We start from the raw sequence: 21,036 nt of genomic DNA on the forward strand, positions 1-21,036 counted from the left end.
ACCTTTGAAGGCTTTTTTCTTTTTATTTCTCATATTCTTGCTTAAATATTTTCAAGAGAAGATAAATTTATTATAAATAACAGTACAAAGCTGATTGCAGTCCTATTGCATTCTGCATTGAATAGGTCATTGATATTCAACTAAGTGGAACAAATTTTCTATGTTAAAGCAGACAAATTTGGAATAGTGTCACATGCATCTCATGTTATTTACTACAGAATACCAGATTAAATGGATTACTTGTGAATTGATTGCAGTGTTAAATAGATGATATAACATGATAACTTAAAATGCTCAGTGGGCCTTTGTAATATAGAATAGTATACAAGCACATGAATATAATAGAAGAGAGGTTATCGTGTTTGTTGAATATATGTCTGTGATACATATTTGCCAAATGCTTGTCCACAGAGAATTTGAATAGATTTTTAAGATTTAACCTTGATTTTCTCTTTCTAAAGAAAATGGATTTTCTCACCATTTCAGAAGACAAGTGAAAAATGTTATTTTTTTTTTTCTGGTTTTTAGATTAAAATAACTCCCACAACTTCTGAGAACAAACTTTAGTTTTAATCCTAATAAATTTATGAGTACAGGTGCTAAAATAAATATGTTAAGAATATTTTGACGAGAAAATTAAATGAAGTAGCTTACATTTTGCTTATACTGCACCATTACCAGGAAAAAGTGAATTTGAAAGTAATCGTATTATGTTTTTAGGCCCCAAATAAGTGTACCCCACATTTTTTAGATGTTCCCCCCCCCATTCCCTTGAAGTAATTAGCTGTTATTTTGAACTATATGCACATGGTTACTCTGGAGTCATCAAATGTAATATGAAACCATCTATTGAGAATGTTTAGGATATATAAATAAATAACTTGAAGAAGTAAAGGATGGCATTTTTTCCTAGTGAAGTAGGAAATGAAAGAGTAATTATTAACCATCTCCTTTTCACATTCCTGAAAACATCAATTACAGTTATACATCTTAGAAACAAGCCCACCAGTAGCACAGAAATAACTCCTTTCACTGTGCTTCAAAAAATTTAATCACTATTTAACAGCTGGGATATATTTACAGCCATAATTCAGAATGTTAATTTCAGTGAAGGTCTACCTGCTTTTGTAGTGTAGCCTGGAAGCTGAGCCATTTTCTTGTCTCTCGTGGCATGTGTTTTATGATTTGGAATTGCTTTTAAAAATTTAATGTAATGGGAAAATGTCTTTCTCAATCCACCCCCCCCCCCCCCACACACACACATACTTCTTTCTTCTCTGCTATCTGTTAAGTAGAAAATTGTGTTTTAGTAGCTGCCACAAGATGAGGATTTTGAATAGTATAAACACTGATTATGGAAAATAATGCAGGCAGCTACACTGAAGACCGATAAGACCAATCCCATAGTAATGGCCTTTAAAACATATTATCAAGTTGGGAATCAGTGAGGGTAAAGAGATAACTACGACTGTTTCTTCTCTTACTGTTCAGCAAGATTACTTTTAAAGGTGAACCTGCCTCTGATTTTATTATCTGAGAGAGATCTTTGGAGCATTTTAAAACTTTGTGACTGTTTCTGCTTTTTTTTGAGTGAGCAGTCTTGCTAATTGTGCATGAATTTGATTCTAACAAATGTTGAAATTGTTGCATTAACAAAGTCTGCTTAAATATTCTTTTCCTTAAAGAAGGGAAAAAGGAGTATATTTTATAAATGTTGAAGGAGACTATTAGAATAACAAAAGAAGGCCATTTTCATCTAGCTCTGAAGTGCCACTTAAAATAGAAAAGGGGGTGAAATATTTGGAGAAAATATTTCAGGGTAGGATATGTTTCAGGAAAATAAGTTAATTTTTGTCTTTTTTTTTTTTGCTCTGAGCCTATCCAGTGGCCAGTTTGTGTTTGTTTTGGCGTGCCTCAGACTCATCGTAGGCGTGGAGGGCTTTGTTCTCCGTGGATTCTTAAACCAAATTGCCTTAATTCTAGACTGTGAGAAAAGTGTACGTTCCTGTTTCCTGTAGCAAAGTAAATTCCAATTTTGAGTGAAATTTTATTTCCCTGTTTTCTGTTACATCCGTCTTTATTGCTGAGATCTGTCAGGTGTGGATTCTTCCAGGTACACAGACTAGAGCAGCTGTGGTGAGAACAATCTGAGACTCCACATACATGTCATTTTAACTTGCTTTCAATTGAATGCGAAGTTTAGGGTAACTTATTGGTACTTATATGTATGGTTTGCATGTTCATTGTTACAATTTAATTGTTTGTAAAAATATAAATGCTAAACCTGTTTTCATTTTACCTGTTGCAAAATTACTTCTGTTTGCCTGGGAATCAGCCCAACCCTTGTAGGGTAAGGGAAAGGAACAGTTGTATTTTGTAAGCGTCTCCTACATAGAAGGTGATGCCAGTACATCTCAGGCAGTGTTCTAGACTCAGGAGATACAGTGGTGACCAAGACTCACGTTGTATCAGAGGGACTAGACGCCAAAGACGTGAACACATACAGAAGGTAATTTGAGTGCTAAGAAGGTCAATGAAGACAGTAGCAGGAAAACTCATAGAAGACGATTAGGGAGATAGCTTTAGGTAGGGAGAGAAGCTTCTGTTAGGAAGTCTTCTCCAAATAGCTACCATTGAGATGAAACCTGTGGGGAGTAGGAGGAAGCCTTACAAAAATCTGGGGGAGGAAAGTCCCAAGGAGAAAGAATGGCAAGTGTAAAGGCCCTGAGGCAGGAACCAGGCTGGTTTGTGTGGAGGCCAGAGGAAAGGTCGGTATCTCCAGTGTAGTTGTTGTGCAGTCACCCAGTCGTGTCCAACTCTTTGCAACCCCATGGACTGCAGCATGCCAGGCCTCTCTGTCCCTCCTCTTCTCCCAGACTTTGCCCAAGTTCATATCTGTTGCATCGGTGATGCCATCCAGTCATCCACCTCATCTTCTGATGCTCTCCTCCTTCTGCCCTCAGCCTTTCCCAGCCTCAGGGTCTATTCCAATGCAAGTATAGCTCAGTCAGTTCAGTTGAGTTACTCAGTCATGTCTGCCTCTTAGTGGCCCCATGGACCGCAGCACACCAGGCCTCCCTGTCCATCACCAACTCCCAGAGTTTACTCAAACTCATGTCTATTGAGTCGGTGATGCCATCCAACCATCTCATCCTCTGTCGTCCCCTTCTCCTCCCACCTTCAATCTTTCTCAGCATCAGGGTCTTTTCAAATGAATCAGTTCTTCGCATCAGGTGGCCAACGTGTTGGAGTTTCAGCTTCAGCATCAGTCCTTCCAGTGAATATTCAGGACTGATCTCCTTTAGGATGGACTGGTTGGATCTCCTTACAGTCCTAGGGACTCTGAAGCGTCTTCTCCGATACCACAGTTCCAAAGCCTCAATTCTTTGGCAAATGGCAACCCACTCCAGTGTTCTTGCCTGGAGAATCCCAGGGACAGAGGAGCCTGGTGGGCTGCCGTCTGTGGGATCGCACAGAGTCAGACATAACTGAAGTGACTTAGCAGCAGCAGCAGCAGCTTTCTTTATAGTCCAGCTCTCACATCCGTACATGACCACTGGAAAAACCATAGCCTTGACTAGATGGACCTTTGTTGGCAAGGTAATGTCTCTGCTTTTTAATACGCTGTCTAGGTTGGTCACAACTTTCCTTCCAAGGAATAAAAGTGAAAGAAAGAAAGAAAGTGAAGTCGCTCAGTCATGTCCGACTCTTTGCGACCCCATGGACTGTAGCCTACCAGGATCCTCAGTCCATGGGATTTTCCAGGCAAGAATACTGGAGTGGGTTGCCATTTCCTTCTCCAAGGAGTAAGCGTCTTTTAATTTCATGGCTGCAGTCACCATCTGCAGTGATTTTGGAGCCCAAAAAATAAAGTGTGTCACTGTTTCCATTGTTTCTCCATCTGTTTGCCATGAAGTGATGGGACCAGATGCCATGATCTTAGTTTCCTGAATGCTGAGCTTTAAGCCAACTTTTTCACTCTCCTGTTTCACTTTCATCAAGAGGCTCTTTAGTTCCTCTTCACTTTCTGCCATAAGGGTGGTGTCATCTTCATATCTGAAGTTACTGATATTTCTCCTGGCGATCTTGATTCCAGCTTGTGCTTTATCCAGCCCAGTGTTTCTCATGATATACTTTGCAAGTGTAGTTAGGAGAGTGCTAAAGATAGACAGGGACCGGGTCGTATACGATGTTTGTAGGCCCAGAGAATTGGATTTTATTCAATTCCTATTGCAAAACTTTTGAAGAATTTGAATAGAAGAATGGTAAGACGGATTTTAAAAGGGCTGCTGTGAGGCGGGTGGACTCCTTGGGGACCAGTGGTAGAGACAAAGGAAATCATTTGTTTGTTCATGGCAGTCATCTACAGGAGAGGGGCTGATGATGGTTTAGACGAGGAGTCAGTCAAATCCAGCCCACTGCCAGTTTTTGTACAGTTCACTAGTTGAGTGGTTTTTTAAAGTTTGAAACTATTACATTTTAAATGGTTGGGAAAAAAAAATGTTTCATGACACATGAAAAGTATCAGAGATTCAAATTTCAGGTTCATAAATACAGTTTTACCAAAACACAGCCACCTTTATTCATTTTTATCTGTCTGTGGAGTTTTCTCGTATATAGCACCTCAATGCCCTGGTTTTCCCCTATTGACATCAGTTCAGTGGCTTAGGAGTTTGTTGAGATTTCTTTTTTTTAATGCAGGACCAAGATTGAATTTTATCTGAATAAAAAGAACTGTCCTCAGCCACTATTACGGAATATCATACAGCTTTGAAAATTAGCTTGTGCTGCGGCCTTGATGATATTTCTTAATGAATTCACACTGAAATTGTAAGACAAAACAGCATTTACATGCAAAATGCACACTGTGGTCAAGTCATTTTGACAACTAATGTTTGAGTCACAGCTAATATCAAGTTGCTTTTTAGACTCCGTGGGCTGTCAAAACAAGCAGTAGACTATAGTTCCAACAGCATTTTTCAAATCTCAATGCAAAAGCAAGGGGTACTTCCATATTTTATGATCTATATAAATGTACTGTTGAGGATATTCCACTTACCCTTCAATTGGAGGTGATTAAATTGCAAAATAATGTTATGCTAAGGCAAATATCAAGAGAAGAATCTAGCAAAATCTGGCCCTTTGGAGAAAAAAATTGTCAACCCTTGGCGTAGACTAAGGTGGTAGCTGTGGCGACAACTTGAAGTGAACCAGTTTGGCGTATGTTTTGGAGGGAAGACAGAAAAGATTGGTAGATGGATTAGATACTGGGTGTGAAGGAAGTTAAAGAATTGAAGATGAACCACTGGGTGAATGATGATAGTGTTGACTGAGATGGGAAGGCGAGGGGAGAAGCAGGTTTGGGGAGGCGGGTCAAGAATTCTGTTTGGACTTGCTAGGTTTAATCTGTGCATTAGATATCCAAGTATTGATGTCCAACGAACAGATAGCTATATGAGTCTTGAACTCAGGATAAATGGGAGTTGAAAACATAAATTTGATGATCATATTCATTAGATTTTCTGTAAAAGCTTGGATCTGCCATATATGAAAGATTGAAGTTGGACCCTCATATCACACTGGATACAAAAATTGACTCAAAGTGGATTAAAGACCTAAGCATAATGCCTAAAACTATAAAACTTCCAGAAGAAAATGTAGGCAAATTCATGACTTTGGAATTGACAGTAATTTCTTGGATATAACTCCAAAATCATAAGCACAAAAGCAAACATGGATACTTTGGGCTATATCAAATTTTAAAAAGTTTGTGTATCAAAGGGCACAACAGAGTGAGGAGGCATCCTGTAGAATGGGAGAAATGTTTGAAGTCATACATCTGATAAAGGGTTACTATCCAGACTATGTAAAGAACTCATGCGGCTTAACAACAGGAAATTAAATAACCTGATTGAAAATTGGACAAAGGCCTTGACTAGACGTTGCTCCAGTGAAGCAGCACAAGTGGGCAACAAGCAGGGGAAGAGGTGCCTGGCATCTCACTTCGTACGTGTATCAGCCCCTCGTTCCTTTTCATGGCCACATAGTACTCTGTCGCGTGAAGACACCATGTTTTGTTTATTCATTCATCAGTCGATGGACGTTTGGGTGGTTTCGCTATGAGGAGTACTGCTGCTGTGAGCATTCAGGTACACGTTGTTGTGTGGCTGAGAATTCATTTTATGTCTCTTTTTCCTCCCCAGTGTCTTTCTCGAGAAGCAGGGGGCAACATGCGCATTCAGTTTCTTGGCACAGTGGTAAGTAGGAAAGGATGATTACTTTGTTCTTTTAATTTACAGAGAGATCAACTGGAAAAGTCATCAGCTGGTTTTAGCCCTTGTGTTTGAACTTGGCTTCACCATGGTTTTGTTTCACTGTTAAGTGAGATGTCTTTATATAAGAAATGGGTTCTTTCACATGTGGGGAAAATTCTCGTGATGGAATAATTTTAGCTATTTCTTATTAGAGACAAAATAATTTTTAAAAATTATTTGCAGTTTGTTGAGTCTTTGAAGTACTTTTTTTTGCTGGAGACTTTCTCCCTATTTTTGATAAAAATAAAAACAGATTTTAAAAAGATGCTTTTGAATAGTGACCTTGGGGGATTCCCTGGTGGTCTAGGGGTTAGGACTCTGTGCTCTCACTGCTGAGGGCTCAGGTTCAATCCTTGGTCAGGGAACTAAGATCCCACAACAAACCAGGTGGCATAACCAAAAAAAAAGGTAATTGATATTTTATGTTTGTTTGTTTTTGATCAGTTTTCCTTCTAGCTTCTTCTAGTAGGTCCACATTTCTAATGAAATTGAATAATAATTTCAAAATTATATAGCTCTACATAGTGAAAAGAAACTAATTTCACAGTTATTTTTACTTATGAGTTTATAAGTACTATATTAATAATGGTATAATTTTCCAAAATAATTTGGTGAAAAAGGTACTTTATTGTTTTAATTAGCATTTCTCTGCTTATTGCCATTATATTCACATATTTCTCTGTGTATTCATTTGTTAGGTATCATTTATAATTTGTAAAATGTCTGTTCATATCTTTTGGGTACCTTGTTTAGGTTGTAAATTTACATTGGGTATTTCTGTTGACTCTGTAACTTGAGGATATCAGAGGACAAGTTTGTGGCTTAGATCAAAAGAACAGTGATTTTGCCACTGAGCTACGGAGGCTATCAATAACAATGTCCATTTACTTCATGCTTTGTACTTTATTTATGTATAGAGGTGTGGTATAGTTTACAGATTAAAGTACATGTGAAGACACCTGTCCAATATGTAATTTTTAAGTGTTGCACCTAAGACTTGTAGCTATTCTTGCTTTTCTGATTAATAGTTATTACATGTGCTTATCTTTTCAACTAAAAAATTTAAAAATATATATAATAAAAATTTTAAATTTTAAAAATTTATTATTTAAATTCATGTCATAAGAAAGTGGATCAGGGTTCTCCAGAGAAATAGAACCAACACAGTATGTGTATTATGTTTTCATATGTAAGGAGAGAGAGAGAGATTGGTTGGTTGATTGACTTTAAGCAGTTGATTCCTGTGATTGTGGAGGCAATTCCAAAACCTGCAGGCTAGTTACATTTCAAGTTTAAGGTCAGTGTGCCTGTGTAACCTTCCTGCTTGGGAGGTTAATCCTTTTTCTTCAACTGATTGAAAGAGCCCCACCCATGTTATTAGAGGGTAATCTGCTTTACTCAGAGTCTACTGACCTAAAGGTTAACCTCATCTAAAAAAGAAAAAAACAAAAAACCGTGGCACCTCTCTGGAGGTCCATTGGTTAAGACTCTGTGCTCTTAATGCCGGGGGCGCAGGTTTGATCCCTGGTTGGGTAACTAAGATCCTGCATGCCTCGGCCAAAAAAATAAAACAAACCAAAAACCCTTTATAGAAACATCTAGAATACTGTTTGACCAAATATCTGAATACTGTTGGCTGGCCAAGTTGACATACAAAGTTAACCATCATGGAAGTATTCATTTTATCCCTTAGAGGTTTTGAAGTTTTTAACAATAGACATGTTCTTCCAGAAATGGATTTTCATGCAACAGTAAATCGTGAACATCTCCCTACGTCATTGCATAAAGATCCATCCATTCTTTTTTTATCAGCTACCTAGACTTCCATTATGGCTAGGGTCTTCTGGACCTCTTGTGCTCATGCTGGAAAGAGTTCTTGTGCTCTCTCTGCTATTTGTTATTGCTCCTTGCATTCTAATAGATTTCTCAGGGTTCAGACATTGAAAAAGGACTTCTTGACAGCCACAACCCGCAAAAGAAAACCCAAACCAACATAAACTTCTACAATTTTTCCTATCTCAGAAAATGGCAACTTAAGCTACAACTTTGTCTTTTCCTTGAATTGCCTCTTCTGCCACTCTCACTGCCCCCATCCAGACCAAAGTCTTCATCACTTCTTGTCCAAATTGTTGCAGCAGCCAGTCAATCTTCCCACCTCCACCCCTGCTCACTGCTTTATCATTAATATAGTGGTTAAAGTCATCCTTTTAAAATACACACCAGCTCAGCCAGCCTAGTTGCTCTTCTTCAAACATGTCAGGCGCTAGCATCGGGGTCTCCTCACTTGCCTCTCCTCTGCCCGGCCCGGCTCTCGTGGCCTCATCTAAACCTGATTATCTCCCGAAGGCATCACTTCTGAATACTGTCACACTGAGGATGGGGACACCAGCATGTGAACTGGGTGGAGGGGACACAAGCATTTAGTCCATAATGTGCATTGAGCTGTCAAAGCTCTCCTCCCCAGAACTTTCCCAGGTGATCTGTGCCTACTTCAAATTGTAGATTGTCTGGGTTTTGCTTCTTTGTTTTGCTGACACATTTTTAGTGAAGCTGTGAGTTTGTGCATGTCAGGTAGTATAAACTCAGAAAGAAGCGGAAGAGGTTCAGTGTTTTACATAATCCAAATTCCTCACTTGAACTGTGACTCACAATAAGGATGAATATTTTGTCACTACTTGAAGAATACAGAAGTTACCATTTGATTCCAAATTTTGTATTGCAATCATTGCTTGTATTTAATTTTTTTTAAGTACCATTATCTTTAAAACACTACGACTCTAAGACAAATGTATCTGTGTAAGACTGAATTTTTTTTCTTGTGAAAACAATGCATATTGCCCGAAAGAGAAAATAACCTACATTGCACTGAGCAGCTTCTTCATAGCTGTGCTGTTGGCATTTACCCAAGGACTCTTGAGGAACTATCAAATTATATGTCTTTGAAGCTTAGCCAGGGATCTTAATGAAACCAAATCATGCTGAACTTCTTAAAGCTAATTTAAATCTCAAATTGTACATTTTAAATTAAGTTTTTATTGATAATAAATATACTTTATTTCTTATTAGCCTTGAAAGCTTGAGTAATAATATCAGTAGAATAAACATGTTTTACCAAGATTTACCATTAAGAATGGTATTAATATGACCCTTGGTACGCTAGCACAATTAGATTTCAAAGTTAGCATTTACGAAGTAACAGCGATTAATGACAACCATCGAAAACAATTTTGAACTCCATCAGTTTAACTCAGGAGGGTAAACTTAATATGATAATTCATCTAGTTGAATTGTATCAGCCTAGCAGGAAAGTATGTAAATATGTGACCCTTACCTAGTTTGTAAATGGATGCTGTGCTGATAGATTTATCAGTTCCATTAAAGAACTTTGGGGAACTTTGGAATTTCAGCAATTGTTCCCTTGGAGGCTGAAAACCCAACCTGGTCTCATACTGGGACCATTCTGGTCTGCATATTTCCATAATTTGCCTTTGCTACTAATATGACAGCAAGACACAAATAACTGTTTCTAATAATATCAGATGGAGTTGTGGAGGACAGCATTTTAATACAGTAAAAGACCTCCCTGCGGGGTTGTTATTGCTACTATAGAACAGCAGCTACACAGTTGCAACTGTAGGCTCTTAATTGATTCGTTTAATTAGCAAGAGCTGAAGCTTGGGCTGTATCTTGTCATCTGATAGCACAGGGCCCAAACCTGCATCATTCGTATTTACGAACATCACCAAAAAGTTTCACTCTTTCTGAAAACTCCCTTTTATATTGAACTTGAATAGAGTGAACTCCCATTTGTTGAAAATCCAAATAACTGGCCAATGAAAAGAACTAGATTTGTTATTGTTTTCCTTTACCAGTGGACTTCCCTGGTAGCTCAGATGGTGAAGAATCTGCCTGCAATGCGGGAGATCTGGGTTCGATCCCTGGGTTGGGAAGATTCCCCTGGAGAAGGGCATGGCTACCCACTCCAGGATTCTTGCCTGGAGAATCCCATGGACAGAGGTACCTGGTGGGCTACAGTCCATGGGGTCCCAAAGAGTTGGACACAATCTGAGCGACTAAGCACACATCTCCTTTACCAGTACTCTTTTGAGAAGTAACCTATGTCACAGTTTTGGTTATTACTGTCTTCCAAAAATAAACATCCAGAGAACTTCTTTGGTCTTCTGTAGCTTATAAATCCCTCCGTCTATGTATCTAACTCATCTCTAGTCTTCACTTGCCTTTTTCTCCCTTCTCTTTTCCATCTCTTGCTCCATATCAGGGAGGTTTCAGAAGTGACAAGGTGGTTTATTGGGATTTCTTGCATGCTGGTCCCATGTCTCAGCGTTTGCAGCCATCCAGAGGCTTGCTTCCCTGTGTAAACAGGGACATCTGACTGAATTACTCCTGGGACTTGACCCATTAACCCAAGCTGCCCTGGTCCCAGTTTCCTTGGATGGGGAGGACAGGGACCTGGGAGGTGTCTGGCATAGAACCCCAGAGCCTACATCAGACGGGCACTTCTACCCAATACTCACAGGGCTCCATTCCCACAGGGTCAAGCTCTCCTTATTCCTGACACTTTTCCTGTCCAGCTGTAGAAAGCAGCTGTGGCCACAGGCTTGGCATTTTGTCGAGGGTTGATGAAGTCTCTCTGGTTTTGTTTGTTTGTTTGTTTTAAAATTTATTTATTTTAATTGGAGGATAATTACAATATTGTGATGGTTTTTGCCATATATCAGTATGAATCAACCATAGGCATACATGTGTCCCTTCCCTCCTGAAACCCTCTCCCTGGGGTTTTTTTTGGGGGGGGTGCGGTTTTCATACATTTTATAATGCTAAGAAAAAAGTAAAGCTTTAGCATCCCTTCCTGCATTTCCCTCCAGTATTCAAAACTTCAGCTGAAATAGGGATAAGATAAGATTTTATAAGATGGGCTTCTAAGTGCAATCTTAATCCATAACATTGTTTCTATGGTGACGTGTTCTGCGTACTCCTGTACCTGACTTAAGGAGGAACTTTTAGAATATGTTTACTTTCCAGCCTTGTGAAATAAGCATGCTGAATATAATTCAAACGTGCAGTTGTTAATATCTCATTGTGTGAAGCGTTTTGAACAAAAACGTAACAGAAGTGGTGGACGGCCTGCCCCCAACTACATGCTAGGACGTGTGACAGATGAACGTGACTTGGCGCGTGCCCTTCAGTAGGGCCCTGGCTGCAGCGGGGCGCAGACCAGCAGTACCCTGAGTACACGGTAGGTGGCGAGATGGGATGCAGAGGCCGGTTTGCTGGCAGAGAAGAGCAGAGATCTATTTGATGATGTTGTTCTTTCATTGTTAAGGTGTATCGGACTGTGACCCCATGGACTGTACCCTGCCAGGCACCTCTGTCCATGGGATTCTCCAGGCAAGAATATTGGAGTGGGTTGCCATTTCCTTCTCCAGGGTATCTTCCTGACCCAGGGATCGAATCTGCATCTCCTGCATTGGCAAGCGGGTTCTTTACCGCTGAGCTACCAGGGAAGCCATAGGTCTATTAGCTTTACTTTTTCCTTTCTGATACAAAAGCATAAAGTGTAAACCACAGGGCGCAGCTCTTTGAATAATAATCTACATTTCATATCCTATTAGTCATTAAATTGTTCTTCTAATGAGCATACCTAAAGCCTGACATGTATTGGTTGTCATGGTAGTCAGTCATCTCACGTTGATTAAACATCTATTATGTGATGACAATTCAAAGGAAGAAGGCATATCTGCCAGCCATGACCCACTGCCAACCCAGGGTGTAGAAATCCTGGCGTGATGCGAATGATAGGAGCCTTGTATGAAGAAGCATCTAGGGGTTGGAAAAAAGAAATAGGGGAATTATGGAAAGCTCCCAGTAAATATGTCCAGCTCATTCTTAGACTCTGGGGGTGAATAGAGTTTGAAGAAGGGAAGGGGTGTTCAGATAGAGGGGAACGGCATCTGCAAAGGGCTCTGAGACAGCACGTTCAGCAACGGCTCTGCAGTGATGGTGGGAAGAGCTCAGGGAATAAAATAGTGAAGGTTAGAGAGGCAGGAGGTCGTCCGTGTGTTTCAGGAAAAGCAGGTTGGCTAGCGAGGGTGGCAGTATCACTTGAGGTGTGTTTTGTTTTGTCTGGACTTTTTTTTTTTCTTCCCCCCGGTCGCACCACACAGCTTGTGGGATCTTAGTTCCCCAACCAGGGACTGAACCTGGGCTCAGATGGAATAGATAATGAGTTGGGTTTTTGACCATTTTAAGTCTGAAATGCCAGGGGGACATGTATGATGTAAAGGAAAGATCAGGGAAATGATGAAGGGTGAGCATGTCAGTGGGTGCCTTTGGACATGAAGATGTGGTATCTGAAGCCTGCAGTAGCTAAGATCACTGGAGGGGATGGTGAAGGGACAGGCCCGGAATGGACCCCTGGGGAATGCCCACTTCCAAGGGGGCGGCTTCTAGCATCTCTAATAGAATCATTTAAAAGTGACATTATCTATTGTCCAAATCATTTCTATTATATGTGGCTATTGGAAGCCAATTTAGTGCAACCTCAATCATGATTTCACAGTATCCTAGGGTGTCCCTAATTATTTCAGAATATCTTAAAATCCTGCTGCTGTCTGCCAAAGACCCTCAAAATAAAAATTAATTTTAATGAATAACATAATGCCTTAACACTTGTGTGATGCTTTAGGGTTTTAGAATGCTTATTTGATCCCATTCAATTTCTAAGAGAGACAGGCCATATAGCACCTTTAGAGTTACTCTTTGAAATATTGTCGGTTTAAAATATTTGCAATTACTCAGTTATATGCTCGCAAGAAATTTATGTGAACTACCAGTGATAGCTTCTGGTGAGCGATGCCGAATTCGTGATCTCCAAAGAAGATTTAGCCTCAGGACCAGGCTTGATCACTCAAGAGCTTTTGTGTAGCAGAGTTTTATTAAAGTGACAAAGACAGAGAAGCTTCTGACACAGACATCAGAAGGGGGATGAGATTGCCGCACTTGGTAGTCTTATCAAGGCCTTATATACTTTCACCCACTCCTACAACAAACATCTTCAATTAACAAGATTAGAACTAACAATAGAAAGGTCTCACCAGACCCACTCCCACAACAGACCTCTTAAGATAACAAGTTTAGTCAGAAGGCTTTGGTTAAAAAGGAGAAAAATGTCCTTGAACAAGATGCATTATTGTTACATAATCCTTAGTACAGAGCTTAAGGAAAAATGTACCCTTGAGTCATAAGCTCTGAGCTTAAAGAAAAAATGTTTTGTGTGACTAAAACAAGGAATGAATGTAAGAGGAAAGAGGAGAGTGAAAAAGCTGTCTTAAAACTCAGCATTCTAAAAACTGAAGTCAAGACATCCGGTCCCATCACTTCATAGCAAATAGATGGGTAAACAATGGAAACTGTGACACACGGTATTTTCTTGGGCTCCAAAATCACTGCAGATGGTGACTGCAGCCAAATTCAAAGACGCTTGCTCTGTGAGAGAAAAGCTGTGACCAACCCAGACCGCACATTAAAAACAGAGGCATTACTTTGCTGACAGAGGTCCGTCTAGTCAAAGCTGTGGTTTTTCCAGTAGTCATGTGTGGATGTGAGAGTTGGACTATAAAGAAAGCTGAGCGCCAAAGAATTGATGCTTTTGAACTGTGGTGCTGGAGAAGACTCTTGAGAGTTGCTTGGACTGCAAGGAGATCCAACCAGTCAATCCTAAAGGCAATCAACCCTGAATATTCATTGGAAGGACTGCTCTTGAAGCTGAAACTCCAATGCTTTGGCCACCAGATGCAAAGAACTGACTCATTTGAAAAGACCCTGATCCTGGGAAAGATTGAAGGCAGGAGGAGAAGGGGACGACAGAGGATGAGATGGTTGAATGGCATCACCGACTTGATGGACATGAGTTTGAGCAAGCTCTGGGAGATGGTGAAGGACAGGGAGGCCTGGTGTGCTGCAGTCCATGGGGTCTCAAAGAGTTGGACACAACAGAACAACTGAACTGAAGACAAGGAATATATTAAAAAAAAAAAAAAATTTGTCCTTTTCTCCTCCTTGAGGGCCCTGGACTCCTTATCAACCTACCTGAGAATTAACTCTCTCACCAGCATGTTAGTGTTTTTTGGGGTGGGGGAGGGATAAGGGGAGGTATACTAAATAAAACTTGATTCTTATGTTTGAATCTCTTATCTCCCACTTATGAGCTTTGTGAATTTGAACAAGTTACTTAACCTTTCTGGTCCTCAATTTTCCTGTCAGCAAAATATCTGCTTTTATGGAATTGGTGATGGTTGAATAAGAAAATGTTGGTAAAATGCTGAAATATAATAGGAACTTAGCCTATAGTAACTCAACTATTATTATAACCCCTGAAAATATTGAATACACTCTTCCTTTGCAATCATTTTGCCTCACTTTTTTCCTTCCTTTTTCTCACTTGCTTTGGAGACTTGCTGTCATCGAAAATTGTAATCTCAACTGAGATAACATTTGGTAGGCAGTCTACCGAAAAATTCAGAAGGAAAATATTTCTCTTTTATTTGGAAAATCTAGTTTTTTTTCATCCCATGATTTGACCTCCTCACATAGTTAACATATCATCTGTCATTGAATGATGAAATGTAAAGCACATGTTTAAACCTGCACCTGTGGCGGCAAGATGCTTAAGAACGCCTGCTTCCTTGAAGCTTAATGAAGTTTGCCAAGAGCAGCCTTGACTGGGAAGACTTTGGTGTGTTGTGTTTGAAAGGCAACATACTTTGGATATAGGATCTGATATGACAGTGCTTATGGGGCTTCACAAGGCTATTATTTTAGCTGAACCACTTAAGGCCCTTGTAGTGTAGTACCATGCATTGCTGATCCTTCATACATAAAATTCACTGATTGTTACTTACCTTATGGTGAGAATGATATGGAAATGGCAGCTCTTTCTCATGGAAGCCGAGTCAGACCGTCATTCTCAACTTGAGGAATTAATTACTTGCTAAAAATGCAGATCCCCAGGATCCAGTGAAACTGATCCCTTAGGTTTGAGTTAAAGCCTAAGAGCCTGCGTTTGTGAATACCAGTTTCAAGTAGCCTAAGACTAGGGTTTGGAGTATATTTTCACACTTACTGTAGAATTAGTATCTGATTTAGGAGATGGATACCAAAAGCTACGTTGTATCACTGGTCTTCAGTCACACATAGGAACAGTGTTCTAGATGTTTCTAATAATAAAAGGATAGAGCAAGCATTTAATTATTTGAACTAATTAATTGATTTATGTCTTCATAATACATATATATTTTGATTATTTGCACTAATTGATGACTGTTTATGTTCATAATACATATATATTGATTATTTGCACTAATTAATTGGCAGCTCTATATGTTCATAATATATATATGTATTTTTTTAATCAGGTAGGGACCTGATAGCACCTAATGTATAATTAAATGCATAGTTTCATCATCTGCACCTTTTCAGTTTACATGTCAGCTGCACAGTCTTTTAGATTTGGTCTGAATTCTGTCAAGTCTTAGACCCACAGGACAGCAATCATTTTGTTTTTGGCCTAGATCCGGGTTTCTCAGCCTTGGCAGTGGTGACGTTTTGAGCTGGGCGACGTTTTTTGTTGTGGAAGGCTGCTCTGTACATTATGGGATGCTTAGCAGCATTCCAGGCCTCTGCCGCCTAGATACCAGAACACCTGCCCAGATGTAACCACTAAAATTGTTTCCAGACTTTGCCAAGTGGCCCTGGGGGTGGGGAGGGAACACAGTCACCCCTAGGTGAGAATCTCTGGCCCAGACTATAGTAATAGTGGGATTTCAGCATTTTCTTTCCTGTTTCACTAATAAATATAATGTTCTACTAGCGATGAACTCTCTAGAACAAATGTGATACTTTTTAATGGCCCGAAGCTTACAAGTTCTTGTGTCTACCCTGACCTTCTCAGATGCCTGCTGCAGAGAAACTGGCCACCAGCTTTAGCTAGCCCGACACTTGATTTGACTTAAAAGCATTCTTAGCTGTTGGCCGTGTGGGTTACTCGTGCTTAGTCTTCCTCCTGTTGGATCATAGGCCAGATTGCTGTGGACAGCCCATTCCTGAAAGGTAGGCCAAGCCCCAGTTTGTATCACCGCATTCTGTTCACTCGGCATTGGAATAGCCCTACTGTCACTGTTTACGTGAGACCCCCACACCCTGAGTCTACAACGAGAGTGCAGTTACCACCTGGTCGTAGAAGCAAGCTGCTGCTCGTCCATGCCCCCCACGTGATGGGTCCTGCCATTGTCCAGGGGAGAGGCATCCAGCGAGTATGCTGCATGCCTCCCCTCACGACGGCATTGGTGAAGAAATGCTTTTCTGCCTCTTTCCACCTAGCATGTAGTTGCCTCGCTCTGTCGTGTTTTGTGGACTTCACCCTGCGCGTGGAAAGTGTATATACAGCAGAATGCCTGGCAAGGCAGGGGAAGGTCCAGCCATCACCAGTAGCTCGGGTCTGTATCCTGAGATGTAGCTTTCCCATGTTTCATATGATGTAAATTCTCAAGGTTGTGGGAGACAGCTGAGGTAAAGACTAAGATATCTGTGTTAATTACCCAGGTAATTACTGAGCATCAGAGGACATGTGAAACTGCCACGCGCCCTTGTTTGAAATGGAACCCCTGCCTCATTTAAGGATGGGGAGACAGTCAGTGTGTAAGTTCTCACGGTCCCCCTTGGAGTCCGCTGTGTCCTGGAGCCTGGGCCACCACCGGCCGCCACGCGGAGTGCCCGTCTCCCCGCTCAGCTGCGCGGCCCTTTAAGACGGGGCGCCCGGGAGACAGTGCCCCCCGAGCGCCTGCGGTGGGCTTGTCACTTTAGGCTCGTGACCCCACTTAACCCCCAGCCGTGGAGATCACTGGCAGAGCCCGCACCTCACAGACGAGGCCGTGTCTCTGTGTAAGTTTGCAGACGGTAATTTGTCAGCGTGACCTGTAGCGCGGGCAGCCACAGGATCAGACCTGGCCCCATGGCACAGCTTGGCTTCCTCCCAGCGGCGCGGCGCACGGTTGGGGCTTAGGTCCTCCTGCAGCCCTTCGCACCTGCGTATGATTCCTGACCGCCTGGTGGGGAGTAGTTTGTGAAGGGGGTCGGGGGGACTGACCCTCCTCTTCTGTGTTTGCTGTTAGAGCCCCTTAGCTTAGGACTGGAGGTCTGCACCCTCGGTTTCCTCATGAGAATTGCTTTCATATTGGGGCTAGGGGCTGGTTCTCTTTTTAGAAAGGGTAATATTGATCAAAGTGAGTATTGTAGCTGTTAAAAATAGATTAAAATTGCAACTTGGTGTTCACTTTATATAAAGCCTTTCCTCTCAATGGGCATGTGAGAAGACGTCAGTTGACACTTCAGGTGATCGGGGCATGGAATACCGGTTAAAGTGTGTTGTGGAAGATGTACTGTTGTTTTTTTAAGTATTGAACCTCTCTTTCTCTACCCTCTGCTAAACAAAACTTAGAGTCCCCTTCAAGGGTTTTAGGAATAATGCAGGTAGTTTGCAAAATACAGGTGCCTGGCATTATTTTGTGATATTGCACATCTAAACCGGTGGTTCTCAACCTGGGTGATGCTGCTCCCTGGGGGACCTTTGGCAATGTCTGGAGACATTTTGGTTGTTACCAGTGGTGGGCTGCTACTAAAATCTAGTGGGCAAATTTCCTTAAGTATATTGGGAACATATCCAACCCAGGAGGCTTCTGAAACATCCTACAATAAATAAGACAGCTCCTACAAAAGAATTATCTGCCTTAAAATGTCAGTAGTGCCAAAATGTCCATGTCTAGATGATATTTATAGAAGGGCGTATAAATATCTGTGACCATCTCCCTAGCCTTAAAGTTCTCTAATACTCCACAAACTTACTCTTATGTGCCTGTGGGTAAGTAGGATGCAGCTCTTCCACCCTGTTCATTGTAGCTTGTCTCATGTTGCCATCTTGATTGTATCAAAGGAAAAACTGGGCCCTGTACATATGTATGTCATATATATTGTTTAACTACTTTTTCCTAACATTGATGACTCTCTTTGTATGCTTCTGTGTCTTCACAAAATTTTGACCATCATATCAGTTTTTATCAATGAAGTTTTCTCTTAATCAGTATCTGCAGTTATGATCCAAGGGATTTTGAAATATATATAAACTATTCTTGATTGTATCTACATTTCTTTTCAAAAAGAACAAAGTTTTTGCAGTTCAGCCTCACCCATCAGTAGAGTTTTCTTGTTGGATCGTCTCTGTTAACACTTCTCAGAGTAAAAGATCAATTAGATATTGTTCTATCAGTTTATCAATTTGTTGAAAATAAACCTACATAAATCCATGCTGAGTGCACCACGTGTGTGCACAGCATGTCTGAGCTTGCGACAAAGCCTGCCATCTTCCAACTGGCAGCCCTTGAGATTTGAAGGCGAGCTTGTGAGGAGGCCCATCCCTCATTTCCAGCTCCCCCTGCTCCATGCCCACCCCGCGCAGTCTGTGGCCTGGCCCTCCGTGGGTCTGCTGGCCTCCTCTGCACTTGGCAGAGGGTTCTGAAATGTACCCGCTGGATTTTAATTTCTCGAGGTGACTTAGTGCCAACTTGGAGAGGTTAATGCCTACTGAAAGAATGTATTACTTACATCTCGCAAGAGAAGGGGGTCCGCCATGCCACACAGGGCCGCTGGGGAAGTTCCAGGTTGGTTAGGAGGCAGAAAGGAGTGGGGGGAGCACAGAGCTGGGGGGAAGCGGGGCAGCCTTTACCGGGGTTTCTGAAGGCAAGACCGAGGGAGCCCGGTACACAGGGTGGGACTGGCGAGTTTGAATGATGTTGCTGGGCTCTAGGAGTGGTCCTCCTTATATGGTACTTGGCCCTAGGGTGATTGGGGGCAGGAAGCAATGTCTTGGTTTGTAACACAAAAGGTAAAAGGTTTGGCTGGTGGAATATAAAGGTGCGTCCCCAGGCTCAGCACTGTCTTTTATTATTATTATTTTTTTTTTTCCAGTGGGTTTTGTCATACATTGATATGAATCAGCCATGGATTTACATGTATTCCCAATCCCAATCCCCCCTCCCACCTCCCTCTCCACCCGATTCCTCTGGGTCTTCCCAGTGCACCAGGCCGGAGCACTTGTCTCGTGCATCCCACCTGGGCTGGTGATCTGTTTCACCATAGATAGTATACATGCTGTTCTTTTGAAATATCCCACCCTCACATTCTCCCACAAAGTTCAAAAGTCTGTTCTGTATTTCTGTGTCTCTTTTTCTGTTCTGCATATAGGGTTATCGTTATCACCTTTCTAAATTCCATATACATGTGTCAGTATGCTGTAATGTTCTTTATCTTTCTGGCTTACTTCACTCTGTATAATGGGCTCCAGCTTCATCCATCTCATTAGGACTGGTTCAAATGAATTCTTTTTAATGGCTGAGTAATATTCCATGGTGTATATGTACCACAGCTTCCTTATCCATTCATCTGCTGATGGGCATCTAGGTTGCTTCCATGTCCTGGCTATTATAAACAGTCAGCACTGTCTTTAAGAGATAAGCTAGGCCTGGGAGGGGCCGGGGGCGGACCAGCGGGATCCCTCAGGTCTGTAAGGCCTCCAGGATTTAAAAACATAAACAGGGATCATATTAAAAAAAAAAAAAAAGAAAGAAAAACATTGTAAGATACAGAAAATAAAAAATCAAACCATGATTTGGTTTTACACGGAGAACCTACAAACAGTTGGAAACAAGGGAACTGGTGTTCAATAACTAAACTCACAAAGACTGGATGTCTAAACCAGAATGTGTGTATATTAATTTGAGGGGAGGAAGATTTCTTCCAAATCTTTAAATGTGCCTTCCAGAGCTTTGAATGGTGGTATGGGAATAATTGGGCTTCCCTAATAGCTCAGTTGGTAAAGAATCCGTCTGCAGTGCAGGAGACCCTGGTTTGATTCCTGGGTCGGGAAGATCCCCTGGAGAAGGGAAAGACTACCCTACCCACTCCAGTATTCTGGCCTGGAGAATTCCATGGACTGTGTAGTCCATGGGGTCGCAGAGAGTCAGGACTTTCACTTTCACTTTCTTTCATGAAAATAATTAGGAAGCCAGTTAGAATAATTTTAGTGCTGGTCTGGGTTACGTGATAACGAGAGTGAAGAGAGATTGGGCATACCTGTGCTCTGCTGAAACCTGCACACCGCTTCTAGCGCTCTGCCAGAGCACCCTCCTGGGGCCGCCTCCTCTCCTTCTCCGTTTTCTGTGCCTTAGTGCGACGGTCAGCTTTTTACAGAGAGGACTCGTGTGGTCAGTCAGGCTGCAGCCACCCCGGCTCTCATCGCTGACTTGCACTCTGCAGAGTGTAGTTCTGTTTATCGTATACTAACGTACGCATCACTTGAATTGAAACTTGAGTGTCTTCAAGCTCTGCGGTCTGCACGTCCGTAGTTGGTTAGTGTAGCACTCCTGTGTGGAGTTTTACCAGCACGGCTTCCAGAAGTTCCAGGGACTCTTCCATTTCTTAGGTAACACTCTCTGTAGTACATACACTCAGGGTAAAAAAAAAAAAATGTTTTATGGAAAGAGCCTTGAAAGATCTCATTTCTAGCCCCAGCAGTGCTTTACCCTGGTGGTGTGACCTTCTGAAACCTCAGCTTTCTTTGTTGTAAGATTAGAGGTCGAGGTCAGTGACCTCC

General features: G+C 41.5%; 1 protein-coding gene across 2 annotated transcripts in view; it reads left to right on the plus strand.

Annotated features, from left to right (window-relative positions):
- PCCA (propionyl-CoA carboxylase subunit alpha) overlaps positions 1-21,036 on the plus strand; it is a 349,630-nt gene that overhangs the window by 272,446 nt on the left and 56,148 nt on the right. For both annotated transcript variants that reach the window (XM_061133801.1, XM_061133802.1), the window contains one exon: positions 6,204-6,257. In XM_061133801.1, coding sequence (XP_060989784.1) covers positions 6,204-6,257 — 54 coding nt within the window. The remainder of the gene's footprint in view (positions 1-6,203; positions 6,258-21,036) is intronic.

The sequence above is a fragment of the Dama dama genome, chromosome 30 (assembly GCF_033118175.1).
Source record: "Dama dama isolate Ldn47 chromosome 30, ASM3311817v1, whole genome shotgun sequence".
Classification (NCBI taxonomy): Eukaryota; Metazoa; Chordata; class Mammalia; order Artiodactyla; family Cervidae; genus Dama; species Dama dama.